Here is a 24,433-nt window from a genome sequence, read left to right on the forward strand (position 1 = left end):
TAAATGATTTTTTTTAATTTTTAGTTAATAAAAAAAAAAACGTGTCCGAGCGTGTACGAGCATTGACCACGTGTCTGAAAAAGTTGACTGCGTGTCGGAAAAACGTGTTGAAACGTGTCGAGGAGTTGACCGTGTGTCCCCAAATATTGACCGCGTGTCGGACGCGTGTCGGAACGTGTGTCCGACACGCAAATTTCTCAAAAATGCACGAGTCCGTGCTTCAAAGGTAGCACCCCCTCCCCGCATTCAAACTTTAGTTGATATGTTATTGGGCAAATTCACCTTATTATGAGTATTGGTGAAAAGATTATCCTGTTCAAAGTATATTTGGATAGTTTTTTTTTTCTTAGTAGAGCAATCAAATCCGTTAATTAATGGACTCCTCTCCACGTCATCAATCCCAACCGGTCTCCGTCCACGTGGCGTGATTGTGTTGGGTCTCGTCATTTTTGTTGACAAGATAGTCCAGTCACATTTTTTGACATGTTTAGTCCTGTCAACTTTTGTAACATGACTAGGTTCCATAACCAAAACTCACCCCTCCATCCATGTATGCACCAATTTTATCACTTCTCTTTCTAAATTTCTTCCAATCTCTCACTTTTGTTTTTCTCCTATTTATCTCTAATTCTCTTCCTCCCTTTTTCTCCCAAGCTGCCTCATCTCCTTTGCCCTCCTTCTCTCTAAATTTTTTTCTCCTTTTTTTCTTCCAAGCTGCCTCATCTCCTCTGCGAGGGCATTCGTTTAGCAGCAACTGCAGGTATGTGTTTTATTTTTTTGTTATTTACTGTAGTTTTGTTTTATATTTTGTTATTTAATTTAAGTTAGTTATTATTATTTTTAGGTATAAAAACCTTAGGATAAAAAACCTTATTGTAGAATTTAATAAAACTTGTTATTTATATTTTTTCTTCCTCTTGCTCTTCATTCTCCGGATCAACATCTACCATATAGTCGCTTTCTTCTCCATGTGCAACCATTGATTGTGTGGACTGGGGTACAGAGGACGATACATATTGTGTGACTGATTATTAAGATCCACCCCACGAATCGATATTGATCTATCGTCTGATGTATCAATATCCACATATAACTCAACAAATTGGGACATATTGTTTTCGACAAATGTTGTAAGGAAAACACTCATGTCCTCATTATCAGATATCTCAAAACCTGCATATTTTACGATTTCCACATGGGACTCTACCCGTAATTGAAGATATTACCTGATTTTGATGCAGCTTAAACTTTTGACGGATCTTCTCATACAAATCTTCAACGGACATGCTTCGGACAATATACACTGCTCTTTTTTCCCCTTCAAAGCTTAAACCGCCTGTCACCTATACTTTTATGAGTAAATACCATTTTTGGTCCTTAGCAAATTTCACGATGCCCGTTTTAGTCCCTAGCAAATAAAAAGGCACATCGTGGCCTAAGAAATTCAAAATGGACCCATTTAGTTGAAATCGTAGTCCCTCATAAATTCAAAAAAGACAATCGTGGTCCCTCACAAATTCAAAAAAGACCCATATTAGTCCCTAAAAGGACTACAATGGGTCCATTTTGAATTTCTTAGGGACCACGATGGGCTTTTTTATTTGCTAAGGATTAAAGCGGGTATCGTGAAGTTTGCTGAGAACCAAAAAGAGTATTTACTCTACTTTTATTACCATTATAATATACGAATGAACAAAACTGATCCATTGCAGTAGTGTTTTTATGCAAATAACACTGTTAGATACAGAGGAAGACTATGAACTGTATAATCACAAATTGCAACTGAAAAATAGTGCAAGTGGGTGAAAATAATGAGTGAAAAGACAAAGTTAAAACATGAAAATAAAAAACATAGACAGAACTAAGATGTTACTACACTGAATAAAAAACATAGATATAAGAACTAAGATGTTACTATATTTATACACAAGATTTGGGATTGGATAGGTAAAATTAAAGGTGAGGATTTAAGTTTAAAAAGCAGTAATGTCGGTAAAAACAAAATCACGGGTTTGAAACTACTTCAATACCACGCTTGTTCAGTGTTATATCGTTTCTTTACCAGAGCGATCCTATTTAAGATTTTGCGCTTTTCAAGTGCAAATTTCGCGTTTTTCAATTGCTTATTGTTATTTTTTGTGTCGATGGATAAGGTGTAATGGGGTCCCGTCAATAGCACTGACGGAATTAGCACACAGTTATTCGATGTGGACAAAGAGTACCGTAACACAATATGAAGGAACTAGACATGTCACAAAAGTTGACGGGACTAAACGTGTCAAGAAATCTGACTGAACTAGTCTTGTTTTGTTAATAAACATGACGAGACTCTACACAATCACACAACGAGGATGGAGATCGGGAGGGAAGTCCCGTCATCTAGATTAACGGGACTATACATGTCAACATAGTTGACGGGTTTGACTACTCTACTATGGAAAAACTTTCCAAATGAGCTTTGAATAGGAGAAACTTTTCACCAATATTTGTAGTATGGTCAATTTGCCTATGTTATTGTAACAAATGTTAAGATATTTAACAGTGGATGAAATAAGAAAGGGAAAAAGATTTCTCATGTTGCATGAGAAATCTTCTCTCCTACTACTCTCACTTCGATGTCCGTGCCAGTCACTTTTTTATTTTTTATTTTTTTCTTTAAGGTGGGCCCTACCCCTTTCTCTCTCTGTAGGAAAACTTACATTTCTCATGCAACATGAGAAATTGCAAGCCCAATAAGAAAATAGGACTAAATAGAAAAAAGTTTTAATAGAATAAAATAGATCAGAATGAAATAAAATAAAATTACCATATCTTAATTTGGATGTTTTATGATAGAAAGGTGTAAAGTTTGCACTATGTTTTTATAAAGTGTGTTGAATGGTAAAAATAAATTTGATGGCAACTAGCTAATACTATTCCATCGTACAAGAGAAATTAAGGAAGAGATGCCTTTTCTTTGTTTAGTATCAACTTAAAGGGAAAGATAATGGAGTCTTCTTCTTTTATTTTACGTAGTTCACTCAATATGTTTTGCCTCTCTTTTTGAAGGATTTGGGAGGAAAATGAAAATTTTCTTTCTTTTTACCTATTTGGTCTATTTTATCTTTCACTTTACCTACTTTATTTTATTTATTTGTTTTATTAATGAAGGCTGAAAAAATAATTTCATTTTTTTATTACATCTGTCTCTCATTTATTTTTCCTTCATTGCTAGCAAAATTGTTTCACGAAACCTCTCTTCGTCGTTGTCATCAATATTCCTTCTCCAGTTTGTTCCTCTGGCTTTCTCCCTTGCCTCTTCATCTTCCATCATGCTTGCTTCTATGTCTTTGCATATGTTTATTAGTGAAAAAAGTTTCTTATTTGATGTCATATTATCATACTTTTAAGTTCGGGTTTCATTCCAGATTCAAACTTAATTGTCAACCATTCTTCATTAGGTTGATTCTGTACATAATTATAATACATGAATAGTTTCTCAAATTTTGTCACATATTCACCAAAAGTCATATTTTCTTGTTTTAATTCAAGGAATTCTATTTCTTTCATATTTCTTACACTTTGAGGAAAATATTTTTTCAAAAAGGCATATTTAAATGTTGTCCAAATAAGTTTTGTTCTTGGCTTTTGAAATATCTTTTGGTATTTGTCCACCAATAGTCTACTTCTCTAATCAGCATATATGTGGCAAATTTTATACGATGAATGTTAGGACGGTTCGTTACTATAAATATTTTCTCAAGTTATTTCATCCATTCCACAGCTGCCTCAGTAATACTCTTCACAAAAAGTGAAAGGTTTATGTTAACAGAATTCAGTGATTTCTGGTTGCACAATCCTCTCTCAACTTCTGAAAAATTTGTTGATTTGTTAAGTCTTCTCTTTAAGAGCTTATGCCATCCAGGTAAATGCATCAATTACAGGGTTAACTTCTGATTCAGAAGTCGAAGATGTTTGCCTTGTATCTGCCATATATCTACATGTATTATTTCATGGTAATAAGTTGATCTGACTCAATACTAAATAATTAAAAATACGTATAATCTATGACAGAATATCAAGCAACATATAATTTAAATCTTTTGTTTACCTAAATTGTTATGCTCGGATACCATAAAATATAACATCTTCTAGAACTGGTTAGCATAAAGGATATCACTTTACTTTTTAAGTCTTATTTTAAATGAAAATAATAATAATTATAAAATAATAAATATTATGATATTCTAAGCAGCGGGCATAAAAGAAATTCCCTTGAAATTTAATTACACATTGAATAATAAGTCAAGTTCGCTAGTACATCTAGAATAGACTAGATTACATCATCATCTAAACTAAAAGAGAACATTTTTACTCTATCGGGGTAGAAAACTAAAGTCAATCCACAGGTACACAAAATCACTCTGAACTCCGTACGGTCTTCAATGTCTTTAATCATGGTGCTTCATCCTACTCTAAAGATACACATATTGATATACTTATTTTTTGGAAAGGTTAGCATAAACATAAATACACGTGAGATAAATCTTAGTAATATGTGGATTTTCAAACTATAACCAGTCCAACCACTTTAGCAGAAAATATCATTCTTCCAAACATGTTTATCATAAGTAAATAATAACATAAATAACAAACATAAAAATGAACGTGTAACCTTTAACCGAAACCACTAAAGCCCAAACCTTTGTGGGTTTCTGCATGTGAAAAGTTCTGTTTGACGGAGCTTATGCCAAGTAAGGCATCTCTTACCTTCTGATCTTCTAATCCCAAATCTTTTTGGGTCAGTTCGTATCAGAATTATTCAGTTAAAAATTATATATTCTGTTAATATTCATTTGGTACCAAAGGAATCCATTAGTTATATAATCTTGATTGAAGATTGACATGTCTCCAGCATATACATGATTTTAAGCCAAAAAGAGAAAGAATTTTGATCAATCTTGAATAAAAAGGGCTATAATTGCTATTAAATTGATAAATACCAATCAGATATCTCGTCACTGATTTTCTTATAATTTTGTAAGAAAATTGACAAGAAAGAAGCCCAATTGAAAGCACAAGTCTGAAGGCCCGCGATGTTGGCACGGATCTGGCGCTATCAGCCCAGCATCACTTTTTAATCCAGAGCCATCACGCTACTAGCGTGAGTAACTTTTACCAAACGCGCTATCAGCGCGGGACTCACGCTAGTAGCGCGAAGCTACTGTATCCAGAACAACACTCTCACACTATCAGCGCCAACATGGCTAGTAGTGTGGGAGGCACGTGATTATTTTAAAACTTGATTCAAACTATATCAATGGAAATTGGACCTAGATATACGATGAAGATTTGATCAAGATTTCTAGACAAGGGCACAAAGTCTATAAATAGAGACTCAGACCCCAGAGACAGACATCTTTGGTTGGAGAGAATTGTGAGAATCAGAGAATTGAGAGAATTCTTGGAGACTCACGCTAGAGATCAGGATTCCACCGAAGTTGAAGACTGAAGACCATTGATCCTTCATCTTCTTCTTCTTTTCTTTTGCTTTCATGAACAGTTTTTATTATTTGAATTTGTTTAAGCCAGATATGTCTGACTAAGTTCTTTTTGTAGTTAGGATCACGGACCCAATATGAATCATTTATATTTTATGTATTGTTTTTATAATTAATTAGTTTAGTTGGTTTTATTCTACCTTCCATATGCTTGATAGAATTGATCGCTCTATTATATGGTTTTGAGGGTTAGGGCTCACAATAGACATATTGGAGTATTAATCTGGACAAGGGTAGAATAACAATTTATGCATGACCTAGACATAGGCTTACATAGATTGCAGACTTTTAATTCATTTGCTTAATACTTAATTCAAGAAGAATTACTAGGACACTAGGATTCTAATTGAGTTAAAAGATTGAAATCACTAAGACATTAGAGTTCAACTATTTATAAGAAAATAATGAATTGCTTGAGCTAATAACCTAGTTAGTTATAAAATATAATTTAGGAATATAAGGGAGAATCAGAGGTGAAGATCATCCTGACTACAGTTCTTTTACAATTTTTAATCAATCTCATATTTTCTCATTCTTGATAAATTATTGCATGCTTTTAAATATTATTGTTTTTAAAAATTTGTTTCTATATTACAACAACCAACCACTTTCACAATCAAATCAATTTTCTTTTCCAATTAAATAGGGAATAGTTAAAATTAGTCATTGGTGCATTAATCCTCGTGGGACGATATCTTACTTATCATTTTATTACTTGAAACGAACGGTATACTTGCCGATTCCGTAACAAAGATCATTTTATAACTAATATCAATAAATTTATCAAATCCACAAAAAAAATATAGAAAATAAACCAAAAGAGTAGAATAAGTTTATAGAAATATAGTTTGTCAGAGTAACGACAACTTCATAGCATTTTAAAGAAATAATTTCAGAAATGCCAACTTTAAATATAAAATAGATGAAAAAATGAAACTAAGAGAATAAGGTTTTACCCTAATATTATATTTATCTGCCTCACTTTCTTCTTTCTGTCTCTCTTTTTTTATTTTCTTTCTATTTTTTTCTTTAACATTTATGTGCTTTCTCTTTCTCCTCCTTTTTTTTTTCTTTCCTCGTTTTGCTTTTTTCTTCTCTGTTCCTTTTCTCCATTTCTTTCTTCTTATTGTCTCTCTCCTATTTCCATCGGTTTCTTCCTTTGTTCCTACTATCATTAGGGTATCCATATATATAAATAAATAGGTTGACTTCTTTACTTCTTTTTGACTAATCTAATCATTACATATAATTAAGTTTTTACCAAACTAAATAAAAATCTAATTAGAATCTAACCAAAATTTAACATAATCATTACTAAAAAAAACTTGCATCATTATCTCCTTGGCTTGCAAATTTTTTAACATAATTAAGTTTTTATTTCTATCGTATTATATAATTTTATTATTAACTCTAATTCAATCTTAATTATATTCTTGTCTTTTTATGCTCTAATTAAATAAATCTCTTTTAAAATTATAAATATACTCGTATTATGTGTGAACTATTTTATATTAATATTCTTAATTTTTGACTATCGATCTCCATACATATACATATATATATATATATATATATATATATATATATACATATATATATATATATCTATCTATGTATACAAAAATATTTTTACATTTGATAATTAGTATTTAATATATATATATAATGACATTTAATTAATGTTAAAATAATTTATTATCATTTTTATGATGTAGTTTTGTTCTTAATATATATTAAATTATATATACAGCCAATTTGATACTTGATCATTAATATTTAATAATATTTAATGTCATTAAATACTTTAGAAAAAACAATTTAAGTAACGATGATTGTCATTTATGTTATATATATATATAATCATCAGATATAAATAAATCAACTTACTAAAATTTAGCATAAAATTTATTATTCCTATTATGATATATATATTATTAATCAGTCGGTATTGTTTTTTACATAATCTTAGTTACATATTAGTGTATAAAATAATTAATTTAACCCATTAATAATGAATGAAAGATAAATCATTTTAACTTTAAATTTTAATATTAATTAAAACAATATAATTAAATTAATGACTGCATATATAACATTTTAATTTGAGTATTTTGTACGCAATTTGTTTTTATTATCCTTTAATGATGTATTTTCAGATTACTTCATACGTTGGTTATCTCAAGTACTGTTATTAAATTTAAGAAGTAACAAGGATACCAAAAAATAAAATAAAATTTAAGAAGTAACATAATAATATAATGTAGGTAGAATAACATAATCATTATGTTACTTCATAAATTTAATAACACTTGAGATAACAAACTTAGTAAGTAATCTGAAAATACATCATTAAATGATAATAAAAACAAATTGCTGACAAAATATTCAAATTAAAATGTTATATATGTAGTCATCATGCATATATTATTAGATGAAAATATATTTTATGTTATTGTTACATCAAAATTAAATTTTATATACGCTTACCAAATTTTTATTTTTATATACAACGTTATACATCACTTGAAATTAATCCCTTATGTTGCTGTGATTTTTGAAAGAGTGTCTATACAGATTGGTCCTTAAAAGTGAAAATTTATAATGAAGTTATATTGAGTTTGGTTTTGCTCTTACAACCTCCATAACATGACCATTAGATTGTGATTTTCCAAACACAAAATCACACATGTTATCAGTGTGAGTAGTAATTACATACATGTAATGTTTGTCATTTTAGGAAGGAAAATGTCCAAAAACTCTACTGTAATATTGCTTTGATTCACTTATATTATATATATATATATATATATTTTTTAATTACTTATTTCTTTGTGGTTTTTCCATCTATATCCCTTCTTAACAATGTTAGAAAATTAATTAATTACACCTATTATACCATTTTTAGAAAAAAAATAAAAAGCCGACATGTTAGGAAAATGTAGAACCCTTAATAAAAGATTAAAAGAAAAAAATAAAAAAGAATAGAAGAAAAAATAAGAACAAATATATTAAAAATCGCAACACTGACAAAAACGACTATAATTAAAAAAATGAAAATATTTCAAATAAAAAAAGTATCTACTAAAGACAAAAAACTAGAAGAAAAAATTAAGATAAAAAATAAAATAAAAAATAGATTAAAAAGAAATCACAATTATGAGTTTTCAATATATTTAATTTAATTTTTTTTCTTTTTTATCCTTGGCCTATTTTATTCCTTTTTATTTAAATATGTTTGGTCTTTTTTTTGATCTATTTTATTCTGATTTTCTTCTCAATTTTTTTAGTCTTGTGCCACTCCATCTACTAAAGATTTTTGTAAAAAAAATTGAGAAAAAGAGAGAATGCAATTGAGATATGAAAAAAGAATAAAATTTGGATATAAAAAAGACCAAACATATCTAAACAAAAAGAATAATAGACCAATGACAAAACAAAACAAAAATAAAATAAAAGCAAGTATATTGAAAATTCATAACTGTAATTTTCTTTTTGTTTTATTTCTTTTTTATCTTAATTATTTTTCTATTTTATGTCTTCAATATATATTTTTTTCATTTATACTATTTTTTTTTTGAATTTTTGTCCCTATTATGATTTTTAATATATTTGGTCCTATTTTTTATTCTATTTTATTTTTTGTGATATATTTTAATTTTTTTAATTTTTTATTAAGTGTTTTAATTTTCATAACATTTAATTTTTTTATCACTTTATTTGTTTTTAAAATAAAATATATACACTTAATTAATTTTTTGACAAATTAACAAAAAATACAAATTAAAAAAAACACATAAAGTTAAGTGATTAAAAAAAAAATATAATTACGTAAGTGATTAATAACAATACTACGTGGTAGTTTTTTAACTTTTCCTTTTTAAGAATGCATGTTTTCGTGTGAAATTGAAGGCAAAAAGGTATATAAGCGGAAAGTAGCGAGTTTCAAATTCAAAACTACTTGGTGGTGAAATTCATTTGAATTCGGTCGATGTATGGAATGTTTGGTAGCTGAGAGATAGAAAGTCAAAAGTGTGGGATTGGAACAAGAAATACTATGGAGTGTGGGAGTGAGAACACTGGTCAACGCCGTGTTGGTTTGCTATACGATGAGAGGATGTGCAAGCATCACAAACCAGACGATGATTACCATCCTGAGACCCCTAATCGCATTCGAGCTATTTGGAACAAGCTCCAAAGCGCTGGCATTCCCGACCGGTAATTTCATGCTTTAGGGTTTATAATTTCATTTTTTTCCCTCTCTTTTTTATAATTTTTTTTTTTTTTTTGCACTTTGTTTTTATGGGTTATTAATTTGAGCCTAGAATACTGTTATTTAATGACTCAAGTTTTGAACTTGAATGAGTTGGGGTTCGTGGAGTAGTTGTACAAGGAGCTTGATTCGTTTGGTTGTTTGCTTGCGCTTAGTTCAAAAATAGATCTGTCTAGTTTATAAGTTACAAGCAATGACATGTGCAAATGGTTCTTCTCTTTTGTCCAATCGTCCATACTCTGTTGTTGCCTTGTTGGAATTTTGATTCTAACGGTAGACATGTGCAAATGACAAAATCATACTTGTCTCTTTTGTGTTCTGAATAAATTTGGTGTTTTGTCAATATTTCAGATGTGTGATTTTGGATGCCAAAGAAGCTGAAGATAAATATTTACTTTCAGTTCATTCCAAAAACCATGTAAACCTGATTAAGAAGATCAGCTCAAAACAGTTTGATTCTCGGAGGCATAAGATTGCGTTAAAATTGAATTCTATATATTTTAATGAAGGTTCATCAGAAGCTGCTTATCTTGCTGCTGGCTCTGCTGTAGAGGTGATATTTACAAGGATGCTTTATATAATACAAACTTCTGAGATTTGTGTATTATGGGGTTGAATGGAAATCTGTTATTACCTGTTTTCAGTGTTCTGCTTTCATTGAAGTTTTTCTCTGTGGTTTAGATTTCTTCAATTGCATTCATTGAATTTTTGCAATTGGACAGAGAATTTGTTTCTACGATTTCTCACTCTCCCTCTCCCTCTCTTTCTCTCTCTCCTCCCCAAATACATGGGAAGGTGACTTTTGGTGTAACAGTAAGGTTGCTACCTTGTGACCTGATTGTCATAGGTTGTAGTTGCCAAAACAGCCTCTTCTTTTATGGTGGTAAGGCTGCATACATCTAACCCTCCCCAGACCTCACAATGGTGGGAGCCTTGTGAACTTGGCTGCCCTTTTTATTATATATAGAACTTTATGAACCTAACTGAAGATGTTTCGACAAATAGGTGGCTAAAAGAGTGGCAAGCAGGGAATTGCATTCTGCTGTTGCTATTGTTAGGCCTCCAGGTCATCATGCAGAACACAATGAAGCCATGGGGTTTTGTCTGTTCAACAATGTGGCGATTGCTGCCACTTATCTCTTAGATGAAAGAGTGGGTAACATAACATCTACTATCAATTCTGTATTTACTAAGAATTTTAAGCCTTTGATCAGTCAGTTGCTTTATTACCACCTCTAATATTCTGGATTTTCCATGTGCATGACAGCCAGAATTAGGTGTAAAGAAAATTTTAATTGTTGATTGGGACGTCCATCATGGAAATGGTACTCAAAAAATGTTCTGGAATGATTCTCGAGTTTTATTCTTCTCTGTTCACAGGTGTGTTAATCATCTTGGTCTATTTTCTAGTCATGTGTATTGGTTGCTAATCTTGTGATAAGAACTGTAAAGAACCAATTTAACCCAAAAGCTTAAGCTGTTGGGTGTGGCTACATTAATGATTTTATATATCTCAACACGCCCCCTCACACAAGAGCCCACTGGGCATGAAGGGTGGACAATGCACATGCCCACCCACTTGTGCGAAGAAAGAAATTCCACTAGAAAGAAAGTAGAGGGCGGTGAGGATCGAACTCGGTACACCGAGGCTCTGATACCATGTAAATTTAATAATATAGAATTGTAACATTGAATTGTATAAAATCTGTACAAGAGCTCTCTATATAAAGAGTACTGAAAGACCTAATGGGATAAGCCCAAAATACACTTCTAGAGTATTCTAGCTATTACAAATAAATAGATAAAATACTAATTCTAATATTTACAACAAGAACCTTGGGATGCACTACCTTAAAAGCTAGCTCAAAGGGTGGGAGTGCCCAATGTCTTATAAACCCCACATTAGTTGCCCATACAATCAATGTGGGATCCCAAGTCCCATACCTTGCAAATGGGATCGTAATATTCCACCACGCTCCGCAGCCCCGGCCACGCGGGATGGCTTTGCGCTAGTCTTTTACTAGCCCCGAGCGAATATTGCAATGCCAGCGTCACCACCCGCGCCGCTCGATTGCAACCAGGAGACATAGTGGAAGGCTCTGATACCATTTGATAAGAACCTTGGGATGCACCACCCCAAAAGCTAGCTCAAAGGGTGAGAGTGCCCAAGGTCTTATAAACCCCACATTAGTTGCCCATACAACCAATGTGGGACTCCAAGTCCCATACCTTGCAAATGAGATCGTAACATCTTGTCATTGTTTCTTAATACTTCTAAATCTTTACAAATTAGTTGCTAATAGTTTTTGTGGCCCTGTTGCATAATGTGATAAGGTGAGACTGCTAGATTGTTTGGCCTTCTTTAAACTGGTGACTTAGGGTTGGGCTTCTGATAAGTATTTAAGATGAAATTCGATTTGTGGTTGTATCCCTTTCATAGTTCGTCCTCAACCATATCAACTTTTCCTATTCACGCAGGCATGAATTTGGGAGTTTTTATCCAGCTAATGATGATGGATTTTATACCATGATCGGAGAAGGAGCAGGTGCTGGATATACTATAAATGTGCCCTGGGAGAATGGGAAGTGCGGTGATGCAGATTACTTTGCAGTGTGGGACCACATCTTGCTCCCTGTTGCCAAAGAATTTAATCCAGACATAATTATAGTTTCTGCTGGATTTGATGCAGGTCTGTCTGTGCTTACAATTTGAGAATTTTTTTGGGAGGAGGGTTGCATTTGTTGTTGCAGTCTAGTTTACTTGATTTTTAAGAAGGGACTCGTGGCCCTGCCTGGTAACTTTTAATGAGGTGCCTTGTGTTTGGGTCAGTTGATCTTGTAATTTATTATTTTTTAAAGTGTATTAACTACTTACTTTTTTTAATGTAACAGCTGTTGGTGACCCTCTAGGAGGATGTCGTGTCACACCATTTGGTTATTCTGTTATGTTGAAAAAGGTTAATTTTAAACATTGACTTTTCATGATTTTTTCCTTCATATATTTATTCCAATGCTAGTATGCTTACTTTCTTGATAAAACTGTTACATTCTGAAGATAAGAGTAGTTAGTAGCAAAAGGGAAAATTAAATGTTTGTGTACAGTGTATATATATGTGCATTGATTATTTTCATGTTGTTATCATTCATGATTGGGAAATTATTTTTCCTTCAATTATGCTGTCATTTTTTTAATATTTATATTGTGCTTCTTGTTGATATTAAATTTTGGAAAAAAAAAAAATCTGTGTAGAGTTTGATATGCTGATCCCTATATCAATCACTGTTATATATGCTTTTCTCTTCTATATTTCAGTTGATGAATTTTGCTGAAGGTAGGATTGTACTGGTTTTAGAAGGAGGATATAATCTTGACTCCATTGCAAAGTCAATGCATGCTTGTCTGGAAGTTTTGCTAGAAGACAAGCCTGTTATTGGATCCTCGGAGGCCTATCCATTTGAGTCCACATGGCGTGTGATTCAATCGGTAATAACATGTGATACTGATAAGTATTGTTTCCCTCTTTTAGGGGTAAATAGATTTTTTTTCTTTAATTTTTTTTTCTGGGCGGTATCCATTTCCTTCCTTCCTGTTTCATATAACCTTTTTGTTACCCAAGGTGTATAGGAGATTCTTTTAGTGACAAAGAGATGTGCATATTTTGCAGGTTCGCCAGGAGTTGAGTCCCTTTTGGCCTACCCTTGCCTTGGAATTACCACAAAAATTAATTTGTCAAATAGCACCACCTCCGGTAATGTACTTTTCTTGATTGTTCTATTTTTGATAGTTAAACTGATATCATGTACTTTCCTTTTTAGTATTTAATGTAAATACCTTAAAGTTTTGTGCAAGATTATATAATTGTGAAATACAAATTATATAATATTGATCAATTAGTGTTCAACTAATTTTGTTACTTTGTATGTAATTTGTGATTTCATGAAATTTAACGATAACTATTCGTTGGATATCAAGGTTAATACTGCAAATCACATTTAAATTCTTTGTAATGAGCAAATTTTTGTTGGCATGCTATCCAATGCCTTTGCCGGCTTACACAATTTGAAGCAAACCACGACCTTTTATTGGAAAAATACTACATGTTTTTGGGAAAGTCTCATGGGAGTTGAGTTAATATGCAAGAAATAACTCATTATTTTTAGGAATCTCTGTTTTTGACCAGATTTATTAACAATCTCTGTTTTTGTATGCCAAATACTGACAGTTTTTGTTATGCTATAGTTTCCATTAGAGTATGGTGATGCACGATAATAATGAATCATGTATGTGTAGATGATTCTAGAGGAACTAAAATCCCAAACCATTGTTATCAAAACATCAACATCATCATCAACATCAAAAACACCTTTATCCCAAATCCCAAACCATTGTTATAAAAAAAAAAAAAAAAATCCCAAACCATTTTAGTAATTTGTATATCTCTTTTTCTTGCATCCTTTTTTTTTATGTATCTTGTTTCATCATTTGTATGGGCAAGTATTCTCATATTAAAATTCTTGCTGCAATAAATTTTTTGCCTTTGTAGCACACTCTTATCTCAAGCTCAGACTCTGAGACGGAAGATGATAAGGGTCCACTCAATTCAAAAAATCTTTCAGAGCTTCTCGAGGATGTCATAAAACCACTTTCCAATCTGAAAGTGGATGCAGGTAATTATGGTTTTGGCCCAAGATAGCTTTTAATATTTGAGAAACACACCTGAAGTTAATATTCTCTTATAAAAGAATTTATAAAAGAATTTTAACCCCTTAAGTTAATGGTCGTCAGGGTGGACCGTGAAACTATGTTGGTCCTCTTGGGCCCATGGACTTGGTAAAGTACAATGGCAAAGAGATGATACATAGTGGTCTAGAGTGTGACCAATAAATATGCAATTCCGCGAGGAGATTGGCTATTCATTGTTATGTTGACTTAGAGATCCTGATACAGGGGTGACTAGTACTCAGAGGTTGACAACAGACGTAGAAAATGGTGGTTTCCATTGTGTGAATGGAGGACTAAGGTGGTGGTTTGTGTTGTGAGGCCTAATGTGCTTAAGAGAGAGAGATAACAATTTATCTCTACTTAACAAATGTTTGACCGACATTGTTTGACCAATATGCCTATTTACTTGTTTAATTATTTAACCAATTTTGAATGGATTGAAACAATAATGGAAACTCTTCAAAATTCTAGTGTTCAAACGAAAATGCCATAGGGTTGTCCTTTCAATAGTCTTTTTGCTGCCTTACTGTTTTCATTTTGCCTTTCTGAGAAATACCTCTCTTTCATCTTTCAATCCTTTACCTTCTTTTCTTCGCATTGCTCCATTTCCTTTGAATCAATTATTTTTCTGGAGCTTCTTGACCTTTTGAGCAAGTCCTATCCTCTTGGCCTTTGGTTGCTACCATTCAAGGTTTTTGGGACCGCGCCGCCAGACCACCGTGAGCTCCGCCGTGTAGTTAGTATCATCTCCATGTGCGTTGTTGGCTTGAATCGCCATCTCCATCTCCACAGGTCACCTCTCTTTCCATGCTTTGCCGTAAAGCATGATGGCGGCTGCAGTGTTGTAGTGCTCTCTTCTAACTTGCACTTAGGTCATCCAAAGTGGGCTTAGGGTCTATTTAGGCCATAAGTAGCTTAGTAATAAGAGGTTTGTTAATGGGCTGATACATTTGAAGCTTGTTCTCTATTTGGGCTGATATGTTGTCTTAGATTTGAGTGGGTGAGAATAAAAGACTTAATTTAGGTATAATTAATAATTCTAAAATTTATGATTGTTCTGGACGAACATTAATGGGTATTCTTCTTAGTCTCCGTCTCTGCTTATGGGGCTATGCTTTATATATATATATATATATAGATATGATATCAGACGATTATATGTGAGAGTGGGTAGTTATCAGTAACCCACTATCGAGATTGTGGTAGGGCCCATTAAGACCACTAACAGTTGGGTCCTACACATGTTCCCGGTTCCTCGTCCGGGTTCCGGGGTTACTGGTTGTATCTTACCGTTATACTCGAACTCGTATATGGGTTCTATTTGGGTTTGCAAAAGCCCAGGTGACGAACCCGGAACATTAAGAACCCCGGCTCGGAGTATGATGTTTGCTCTACTCCGAGTTAACAATACGGGCTGTCCTTATATAACTTTTCCTATCCTTACTTTATGAATCCTATCATTAAATGTTTTCTGCCTAATCATCCCCCGCATGCCAGCTGTCATTTTCTTACTGGTATCGATTTTCTCAAACGGCGCGATTTGATGTCTATCAATCATATCACTTCGAAATTCAAAACGTCAGTTGCCTTTTGGGTTTCTTTTCATCTTCTACATAACTTCCCTTATTCATGTTTTATTCTCCTCGATTTGTCAAAGTCTTTCTTCTTTTTTCTCCCTCTTCTGCGTTTTCTTGGCTCTCTTGTTGGCTTTGCTGCCAAGTTGCTGTTCTTGTTCGCCATCTTCGTCGAACTCCCCAACAAGTTTATCGTTTTTATTGTTCTCATTCTTTGTAATCTTTATTTCCTGCATTCCTTGCATACTTATCTTTTTGGCTATCTTCCATGCGCTTATTACTGTTCATATTTTTTACTATTATGAACCCTCTTGATATTTCCTCTTCTATCCCCTCTAAGAAAAACCTTTTAGATTCGCCAATATCCTCTTTGCCTGAAAGTTATTCTAATTATCACCGTAGCTTTACCCCTTTTAGGGCCTGTGCATTCCCTTTACCGGGTTTCGGATGGATTAGGGTAATTTTACGTCCACAACCATCCTCAAATAACATATTAGCTATAAATTCCTTTACTGAACTAGATTTTAACAGTGCCTTTCCGTCTAGGAACATGCCGAGGAATCGTCCCTACCGTTCGCTTCTCGCTTTGCGCTCCCTTCTAATGTGGCGGGTTTAGAATGGGTTGACGAAGAAGTCTTAGGACTTCACTCCACTTATGAAAACAATCCGAATACATTCCATGCTGCTTTACAGTCAGTACCTCTATTTCATGATTCCATTATTACTTTTTTCCGGGTTTCCGTACCCGGAGAAAATGACCGAATTTGTTCTCCTTCTGGGCAAGGTGATAACTCTTTCTTTTTCGTCTATAAATGTTTATTTTCTGAGCTTAAAATCACCTTACCTTTTACCGACTTTTAAATGGACATCTTGAATCATCTTGAAGTCTCCCCTTCCCAACTTCATCCTAACAGTTGGTGCTTTTTACACACTTTTGAAATAATTTGCCGGGATTAGCGGTGCTCTTTGAGATGTTGACTGTCCTCCAGAGAAATTTTTTAACTCTTCTCCTTTCAATGCCTCTTAGATTAAGGAGTTAGAGGACATGGAGCTTAGCTGTATGAGGATGGCCACAATGGCGAGGCCTTTGTTGTCTTTAAAAAATAAATATCTTCGTAACCTCAATGAGGTAAACGCATCCCGGGAGGGAAGGGCCAAAACCGTTGCTGAATTGGTCAAAGTGAAGGAAGATTTTTCCTCTCTTAAGAAGGAAAATGACCAGGCAGTTCTGGATCTGGCCAAGGTGAAAGAAGATTTGACCAATCTTCAAAGAGAGCTTAATGAACTTCATTCTTTGCATGCTTTCAACAGTAATTCGTTGATGGACTTTAAGATTACTCATGAGAAAGTTGAGGCAAAATTGAAGGAAGCTGAATATAATGCCCAGTTTTACCGGGGTGAACTTGAGAAGTCGGTGATGGGTTCCTTCAATAACGCTTTAAGTCAATTGAAGGTTCTTAAGCCAGGACTGCAGTTTAACACGGCCGGCTGGCCTACGTCAACAAGGGTCAAATTGTTCCTCCTCCTCCAGAATCTCCGGTTGGTGACTCCGTTACTCAAGTTGAAGGTGGTGAGGAGATCATGGTTGAAGGGGGTGAGGAGCTCACCAATCAACCTACTGAGGTTCCAACAACGCAAGTGGAGACTCCTGCCACCCTTGCTGAGTGAAGGGCCAGGATGCCAGTTATTGTTGTAATCTTTCTTTTGTTGGAACTGTTGAGCCCTTTTTTAATTTGTCATGAATATTGCCAGTTATATTCTGGTTTATTTTCTTAATATACGTGAAGTTCTTCATTTATGTCATGCCTTTGTATTTTTTCTTTTATACTCTGACATTTTGCATTTCTTACCCCTTCGATAACTTAGGCGCATCTGCCTAAGTATTCGAGGTTCATCAGCTTCAGGAGTTACTTGAAGTATTTGCTAAATACTTCTAAGGACTTAGCATTTTCTCGATTTCGATAAACAAGCTTGTACCCTACTCGATTTGTCAAACCTTATTCGAGTTGTTCCCTATCCGAGATGGGTTATTTTTACAACTCGAATATATTCTTATTTTTGCAACTCGTGCATTTTACGAGTTCCGGTATATTGACCTAGCTGAGGTCAAAGCAGCTTATACGGATTCCGTTTTTTGTCATTCTCCGTGACGTATGTTTATTTTGACTTAATGTTTCATTAAGTCAGCATTGATGAAGGTGATCGTTGCCGCCTTTCACCGTAACTTGGGTTTTGTATCTCAGTTTTATCCAAGGTAAAGGCAATATTGTCACATGTCCCCTTAGGTTTTTGACCTAAGTGAGGAGCATTTCGACTTGATCAAAGTCAGCATGACAAATTGCACTCGCACCTCAGAATTTGTATTGATGCATCAGAATTGAATAAGGATTAATCTTAAGAAGAAAAACTCCTCATTTATTGATATCAAATCTGTCGATTACATGAATTTGCCGGCATATTCGGCTTTAGTCAGTCCCTAAAAAAGGAAAATAATTTGCCTAGAAATTGAAAATACTTCAGATATTCAGAAGGTGGATCCCGGATTTAACTGTAATACAATTTCAGTTTATCCGCGTTCCTGGTTCTTGGTAGGGACCCTCTCAGTTTGCAGCTAGCTTTCCTTCTCTGGCATTCTTGTTGCCGATGTCTGCTCTTCTGAGTACCAGGTCATTTTTCTCAAACGCCCTTGGTCTTTCTTTTCTGTTGTATCTAACTGCTATTAGTCGCTTGGTAGTCATATCTCGGCAATGTGCCGTGACTCTGGCTTCGTCAACGAGATCTATCTCGGCTGCCAGTAGCTTGCTATTTTTTTCTTCGTTTTGTTTAATTGTGTTCATCATTCTCTAGGATGGTTCTCCTATTTCCACCGGAATCATAGCTTCACATCTATAGATCAGCCTGAAAGGGGTTTCCCCTGTTGCTGTTTGTGTACTTGTTCTGTATCCCCAAAGAACAAAGTATAACTGATGAATCAAGCTTTCTTTGGCATCTTTCATTCGTTTCTTGAGCCCATCAATAATTACCTTGTTTTGCAGCTTCAGCCTGGCCATTTGACTGTAGGTGATCCATAGATGCGAAGCGATGTTTGACTTTTAAGTCTTTCATCAACTTTTGGAACCTTTTATCAGCAAATTGAGTTCCTTTATCGATTACCACCTCAACTGGTATTCCAAATCTCGAAACAATGTTCCTTTCAAAGAATCTTTGCACCCTAGTGGAGGTTATTGTGGTAACGGGTTCTGCATCTATCCATTTTGTGAAGTAATCGACGACCACAATTAGCCACTTCAATTGTCCTTCAGCAGCTTTGAAGGGTCCCAGCAAGTCCATTCTCCATTTGAAAAAGGGCCATGGAGCCGAGATGTATTTCAACTCTTCTGGAGGTGAAAGAATTAGCCTGACATGTTTCTTGCAGCTGTCGCATCTCTTGACATGCTCTTTGGAATCAGCTTCCATAGTTGGCCAATAATATCCAGCTCGAAGGGCCTTTCTAGCCAAAGCTTTAGCCCCTATGTGCTGGCCATTGATTCCTTCGTGTATCTCGGCTAGAACATATTCTGTTTCATCGGAGTTTAAACATTTCAGCATAGGGATGTGCAATCCCTTTCTATACAATTGATCCTCCACTATTGAATATTGTGTTGCGTCTCGGATCAACTTCTTGACTCCATTGGGTCTTCAGGCAACGTTCCTCTTTCGAGGTATGCCACTATGGGTTGCCTCCAATCATTTGTCGGTTTGATTATCATCAAACAACTCGGCTCAGCTATGCTTTGTTGGACCACGGTTTTGTGGTTCCCCAGATTTTTCTTACTTGCCAATTTGGACAAGATGTGAGCCCGGCTGTTTTTCCCTCGAGGGATATGGGTGATTTTTACCTCTTCAAACTCGGCCATTATTTCTTTGACCTTGTTTAGGTATTTCATCAGTAGAGGGCCCTTGGCGTGGTACTTCCCTTCAATTTGAGAAGTTACCATCTGGGAGTCACTGAAGATTTTAACCTTCCTAGCCCTATGCTCTTTAGCTTGCATCAATCCGACTATTATTGCTTCATACTCTGCCTGATTGTTAGAAGTCGAAAAGCCCAGGTTTAAGGAGTGTTCTATGGCCACCCCTTCTGGACTTTCAAGTATAATCCCGGCTCCACTTCCTTTGTCATTGGAGGATCCATCTGCATAGACTCTCCAAGCATCTTCTTCTTTTTCAGTTTCTGCATTGGCCAGGGTGAGCTCCATTATGAAGTCGGCCAAAGCTTGTGACTTGATAGCCTACCGGTTTTCATATGTAATGTTGTATTCAGAAAGCTCAATTGCCTAGTTGGTCATTCTCCCAGCCAGATCCAGCTTGTGTAAGACTTGCCGTAATGGTTGATTAGTTCGGACCACTATCTGATGTCCCTGAAAATATGGCTGCAGTCTCCTCGCCGTAATCAGCAAGGCAAACGTCACTTTTTCCAGCTTCTGATATCTTAACTCAGGACTAGAGGTGGCAAAACGGGCTTCCCAGCCCGCCCCGCCCCAGCCCGCCAAAAAGCGGGTTGGCCCATCCCGCCTTCGAAGATGGGCTAGATATCTCAGCCCGCCCCACCCCGTTTGGGCGAGTGGGGTGGGCTGCCCGCCAAGCCCTTGACATTTTACACTAAAAATTTAAAATATAAATAAATAAATCAGCCGAGGCGGGCTGGCGGGCTCATCCCATTTTGCCAGCTCTACTCAGGACCTTGCAAGGCCCTACTAACAAAATAAATTGGCTCCTGGCCTTTGCTTGTCTCTTTGATCAGGACAACACTTATTGCTTCTTCTCCAATAGCCAAATACAAAATCAGGGTATTACCTGATTCCGGCTTAGATAATACTGGTGGGGCTGCCAAGCATTTCTTTATTTTATCGAATGCGGATTGACATTCCGGGTTCCAGCCTTGCACGGCTTTTTTTTCATCAACTTGAAAAATAGGAGGGCATTTTTAGCTGGCTTAGGTAGGAACTGGGTTAAGGCAGTCAGTCTACCAGTCAACTGTTGAACCTCCTTGCTTTGAGGAACTTTCATGTCAAGCACCGCTTTGCATTTGTCAGAATTTGCTTCTATTCCTTTGTGGGTCAGCATAAAACCCAGGAATTAAGGTTTCTCTCAGATGTCTATTCAGAGACTAGTATGTCTTTATTGGATTTAGGGTTTCTGTCAGATATCTTAGAGATTAGCAGATCATTGTGCACTAAGAGAAACGGCTTTGCCAAAAGGGTGGTATGTGCACAGTGACAACATAATAGTAAATGAGTGAGAGAGTGTCCATACCTTTAGGTTTTGCCTCTTATTTATATATAGGGTTTACTTGTGGGTAGTGGAATTATGGACCTTTAGTGGCTTTTCTGAGGGCCTATGTCCAAGTTCGTAGCTGTCGTATTAGGATTCGTGACAATCAAGAATTCTTTCCTTAGTTTGCCTTAACTTCCTCTTTCCATTGGCCTTTCTTGGGCCATCTAGAAGACGGGCCTCTCACATGGGCCCATAACATAAGTAACATTAGACTTTTTAGTCATGTCATGGATGGAACCCGTTTATTCATTTTAAACAAATGAAAGTATAATGTCATCAACTGAAAAAATTTTGCTAAACTTGAAAAAGCTTAAAGGAAATAAACACCTAACTGTGGGTTGCATTTGGCGGTGTCTAACTATTGTGCATTTGCCTTGGTAGTCCAGCAGCCTTTGTTTGATCCCATTTGTTGTGTGTGAATTGGGTCTTGTTGTCAGTGATAACTCCGCCTGGTATCCCAAACCTGTAGACCATGTGTTTCGTAAAGAACTTCCGAATTTGCTCGTAGGTGATAGTGGCTTCCGGATATGCCTCAATCCACTTGGTGAGGTAATCTTGGTGATACTTGACAAGATCTATTCTTGGTGCAGATCAAGAGACTGCTTCTAGTTCTTGGCGATCAGAATTGTCAAATATTTGTGTATGGTATGCCTCTTATGGATCAAATATGTGGAAATCAAGGTTACATTGCTACCTAGCGGGTGGACAGGTAATGCAACATGCCAATCAAGTTCCTTTTCTATATTGCACTAATTATCTAAACAATAATGCTGATATCAAACAGATTATCTTTCATTTATTTCAATCATTCCATCAACATTTTTAATATTTTATAGTAATCAAATTTTGGAAAGTTATTTATATTTGTGAGCCTTTGCCTCTTTTTCGTAAACACTGTCAATTGGCTTTAAGGGAAGGTAGGCCAGTCCTGGAATTTCTTGTGTTCTTCGATTTGCAGAAGTTATATTTTAATTTGTTGTAAGTGATCGCATTTATGGTATAAAGAGTGCGTTTTTCATATCGTACAAGATCAAGTCTTGTGCTTCCAGGCTTTAGGGTGATCATCATGTATTGATTGTTCAGTTTTAAAGAATTTGCAACCTGCCTTTCATGTCTTGCTTATCCTTTCTTTTTCTGTAGCTTTGTTTTTCTGTATCCGTTATCTTTTGATGAAGATTTTCAGAATTGATATTCAGGTGGAAGGTATGCAGAAGCCCTGTTCCGGTTCAGTGGACAGAACTCCGCCGAAAGAAATCCTGTGGAAGACTTTCCCTTGCCATATATTTTTCGGTCGCGATTCTTCGCATGCATGGGGTCCTGGAGGGGTTGCGTTTCTGAATCCGGAGAGGAACTTTCTTCACAACGCCTACATGTGCCTTTACAAAATTTCGTAAGTAAATCCTTGTAGGTGTTCAAACCTGCTTTCTATTTGCAGAAAATTTGTCTCTTTCAAAGCTTTGCTATCAGAGCATGACATTGTTGGATTTTTTTTTTTTTTGGCTTGCTTTTGTATCTCCGATGGAGGTCTTGTCTTTATGTTTTCGTCTTTGTTACAGGCTAGAGCAGTTCAATGATATTTTATTTCAAGAAAATCATTTAAGCCTTAATGCTGACTCTCCTTTATTGGATATAACTACACTAAATGCTATCTCCGAGAAGGAGTTCAATTCTCAGGAGGTTGTTAAGGTACGTCTCACAAGTCCCTCTACTCATTTTCTGATAGTGTTTGGTGCATTTATTTTCCCCCTCATTTACTCTATTCAGTGTGGGCGTTTGATGCGTTTGTCATGGCTTTTTTCTGATAATGTTTTGCAGGGTGCTTGGTATGGTAACGTTGTCTACTTAGGAAAGGAGCAGGATATTCCCATAATTACCATGACGTGAGTAACAAATTATACTTTCTAGTTGCTGTATTTGGGTGACATATTGTTGGTCTGCATAAGCATGATTTTATTTTACCTTAACCAGGGGTTCGCTTCTTAATATTGAACACTTCAAATCTGGGAAGCTACCATTACGTGCTCCTAATAAAGCATATGCCAACACCTTAATAAAAGGGTTGGTAGAGGGAGAACAGCTTTCAGAGGTTGAAGCCATTGCTTACATAGATGCTGCTGCTAAATCGTTTTAATTTGCATACGCATGTCATTGACATGGGTGTAAATCTTCTTTGAACAGCTTGCTGGTACAGATAAAAGTACTTATTTGTGGTAGACTACAAAACCCCATTGTAGTGCTTCAATGCTCAACATATATTTTCCATTACGCGCGTTGGCAGCTCTTTATTTGCTACAGTACTGTTGCCTGCATTGCTTGTATAATATTTGAATGGATTGCATGTATATTTTTGAAAACTGGTAAAATTTGGCCGGAAACTAGAATATTAAATACAAGAAAATTGCCAAATTGATTGAATTTCTTGCTGCTATACTTGCCACTAAAATCATTTTTTTTCTCCCCTCATTTCCTATTTTTTATTAATAAAAAATAAAATTCATTTTAATCTTTGTAATTTCATCCCAACTCATCAACACTCGTAGCATAAATTGGATTTTAAACCCGTCTTGTTATTATAGAATAGGTGTAGCTTTGGGTTGAGGCCTATAATAGCACAAGTTGACTTCTTTTTTCCATCTCGTTTCTAGTTTAAAGAAATTTGTCTACAAAATAATTTTAAATAATTTGTTTTAAAAATAAAAAAGCAGAAAATCTTAGTCAAGCCTTGTCTTAATAGAACTTTAATTTTGCCCTTGCAAACATCCCACTCGCCTTAATAATGTTGTAACTGGAAACAGAACGAACTTCAATAGAATAGATTTAACGGCAGGTCCAATGACGCTCCAGTTTGGTGGCACTATAAAATCTACTAACTCGTAAAGATTTGGACAAGATAAAAAAAAATTAGTATATATTTTTAATTTAAAAAATAAAATTATTTAATTATACTGCCACACCACAAGATGAAAAGACTAATAGAATAAAAAAAAATAATTGATATCTTCTTAATTCTTTA

General features: G+C 34.9%; 1 protein-coding gene across 3 annotated transcripts; it reads left to right on the forward strand.

Annotated features, from left to right (window-relative positions):
* Positions 1–9,510: 9,510 nt before the first annotated feature.
* Positions 9,511–23,788, forward strand: LOC133308344 (histone deacetylase 5). 3 transcript variants are annotated; one of them, XM_061508962.1, is made up of 14 exons: positions 9,511–9,755; positions 10,162–10,363; positions 10,816–10,962; positions 11,078–11,190; positions 12,289–12,500; positions 12,703–12,767; positions 13,124–13,294; positions 13,476–13,559; positions 14,355–14,487; positions 22,011–22,129; positions 22,617–22,810; positions 22,977–23,106; positions 23,236–23,300; positions 23,389–23,788. In XM_061508962.1, exons 1-14 carry the CDS (start codon positions 9,595–9,597, stop codon positions 23,549–23,551), a joined length of 1,959 nt encoding a protein of 652 aa, XP_061364946.1. In that variant the 5' UTR covers positions 9,511–9,594; the 3' UTR covers positions 23,552–23,788. The 3 variants fall into 3 exon arrangements, with proteins under 3 accessions (XP_061364946.1, XP_061364945.1, XP_061364947.1); XM_061508961.1 differs by having other exon boundaries at positions 14,355–14,478; XM_061508963.1 differs by lacking the exons at positions 23,236–23,300; positions 23,389–23,788 and having other exon boundaries at positions 14,355–14,478; positions 22,617–22,814; positions 22,982–23,059.
* Positions 23,789–24,433: the final 645 nt, after the last annotated feature.

The sequence above is a fragment of the Gastrolobium bilobum genome, unplaced genomic scaffold (assembly GCF_033153095.1).
Source record: "Gastrolobium bilobum isolate Gb01-03AN ecotype WA unplaced genomic scaffold, APGP_CSIRO_Gbil_v1 utg10772, whole genome shotgun sequence".
NCBI classification, from domain to species: domain Eukaryota; kingdom Viridiplantae; phylum Streptophyta; class Magnoliopsida; order Fabales; family Fabaceae; genus Gastrolobium; species Gastrolobium bilobum.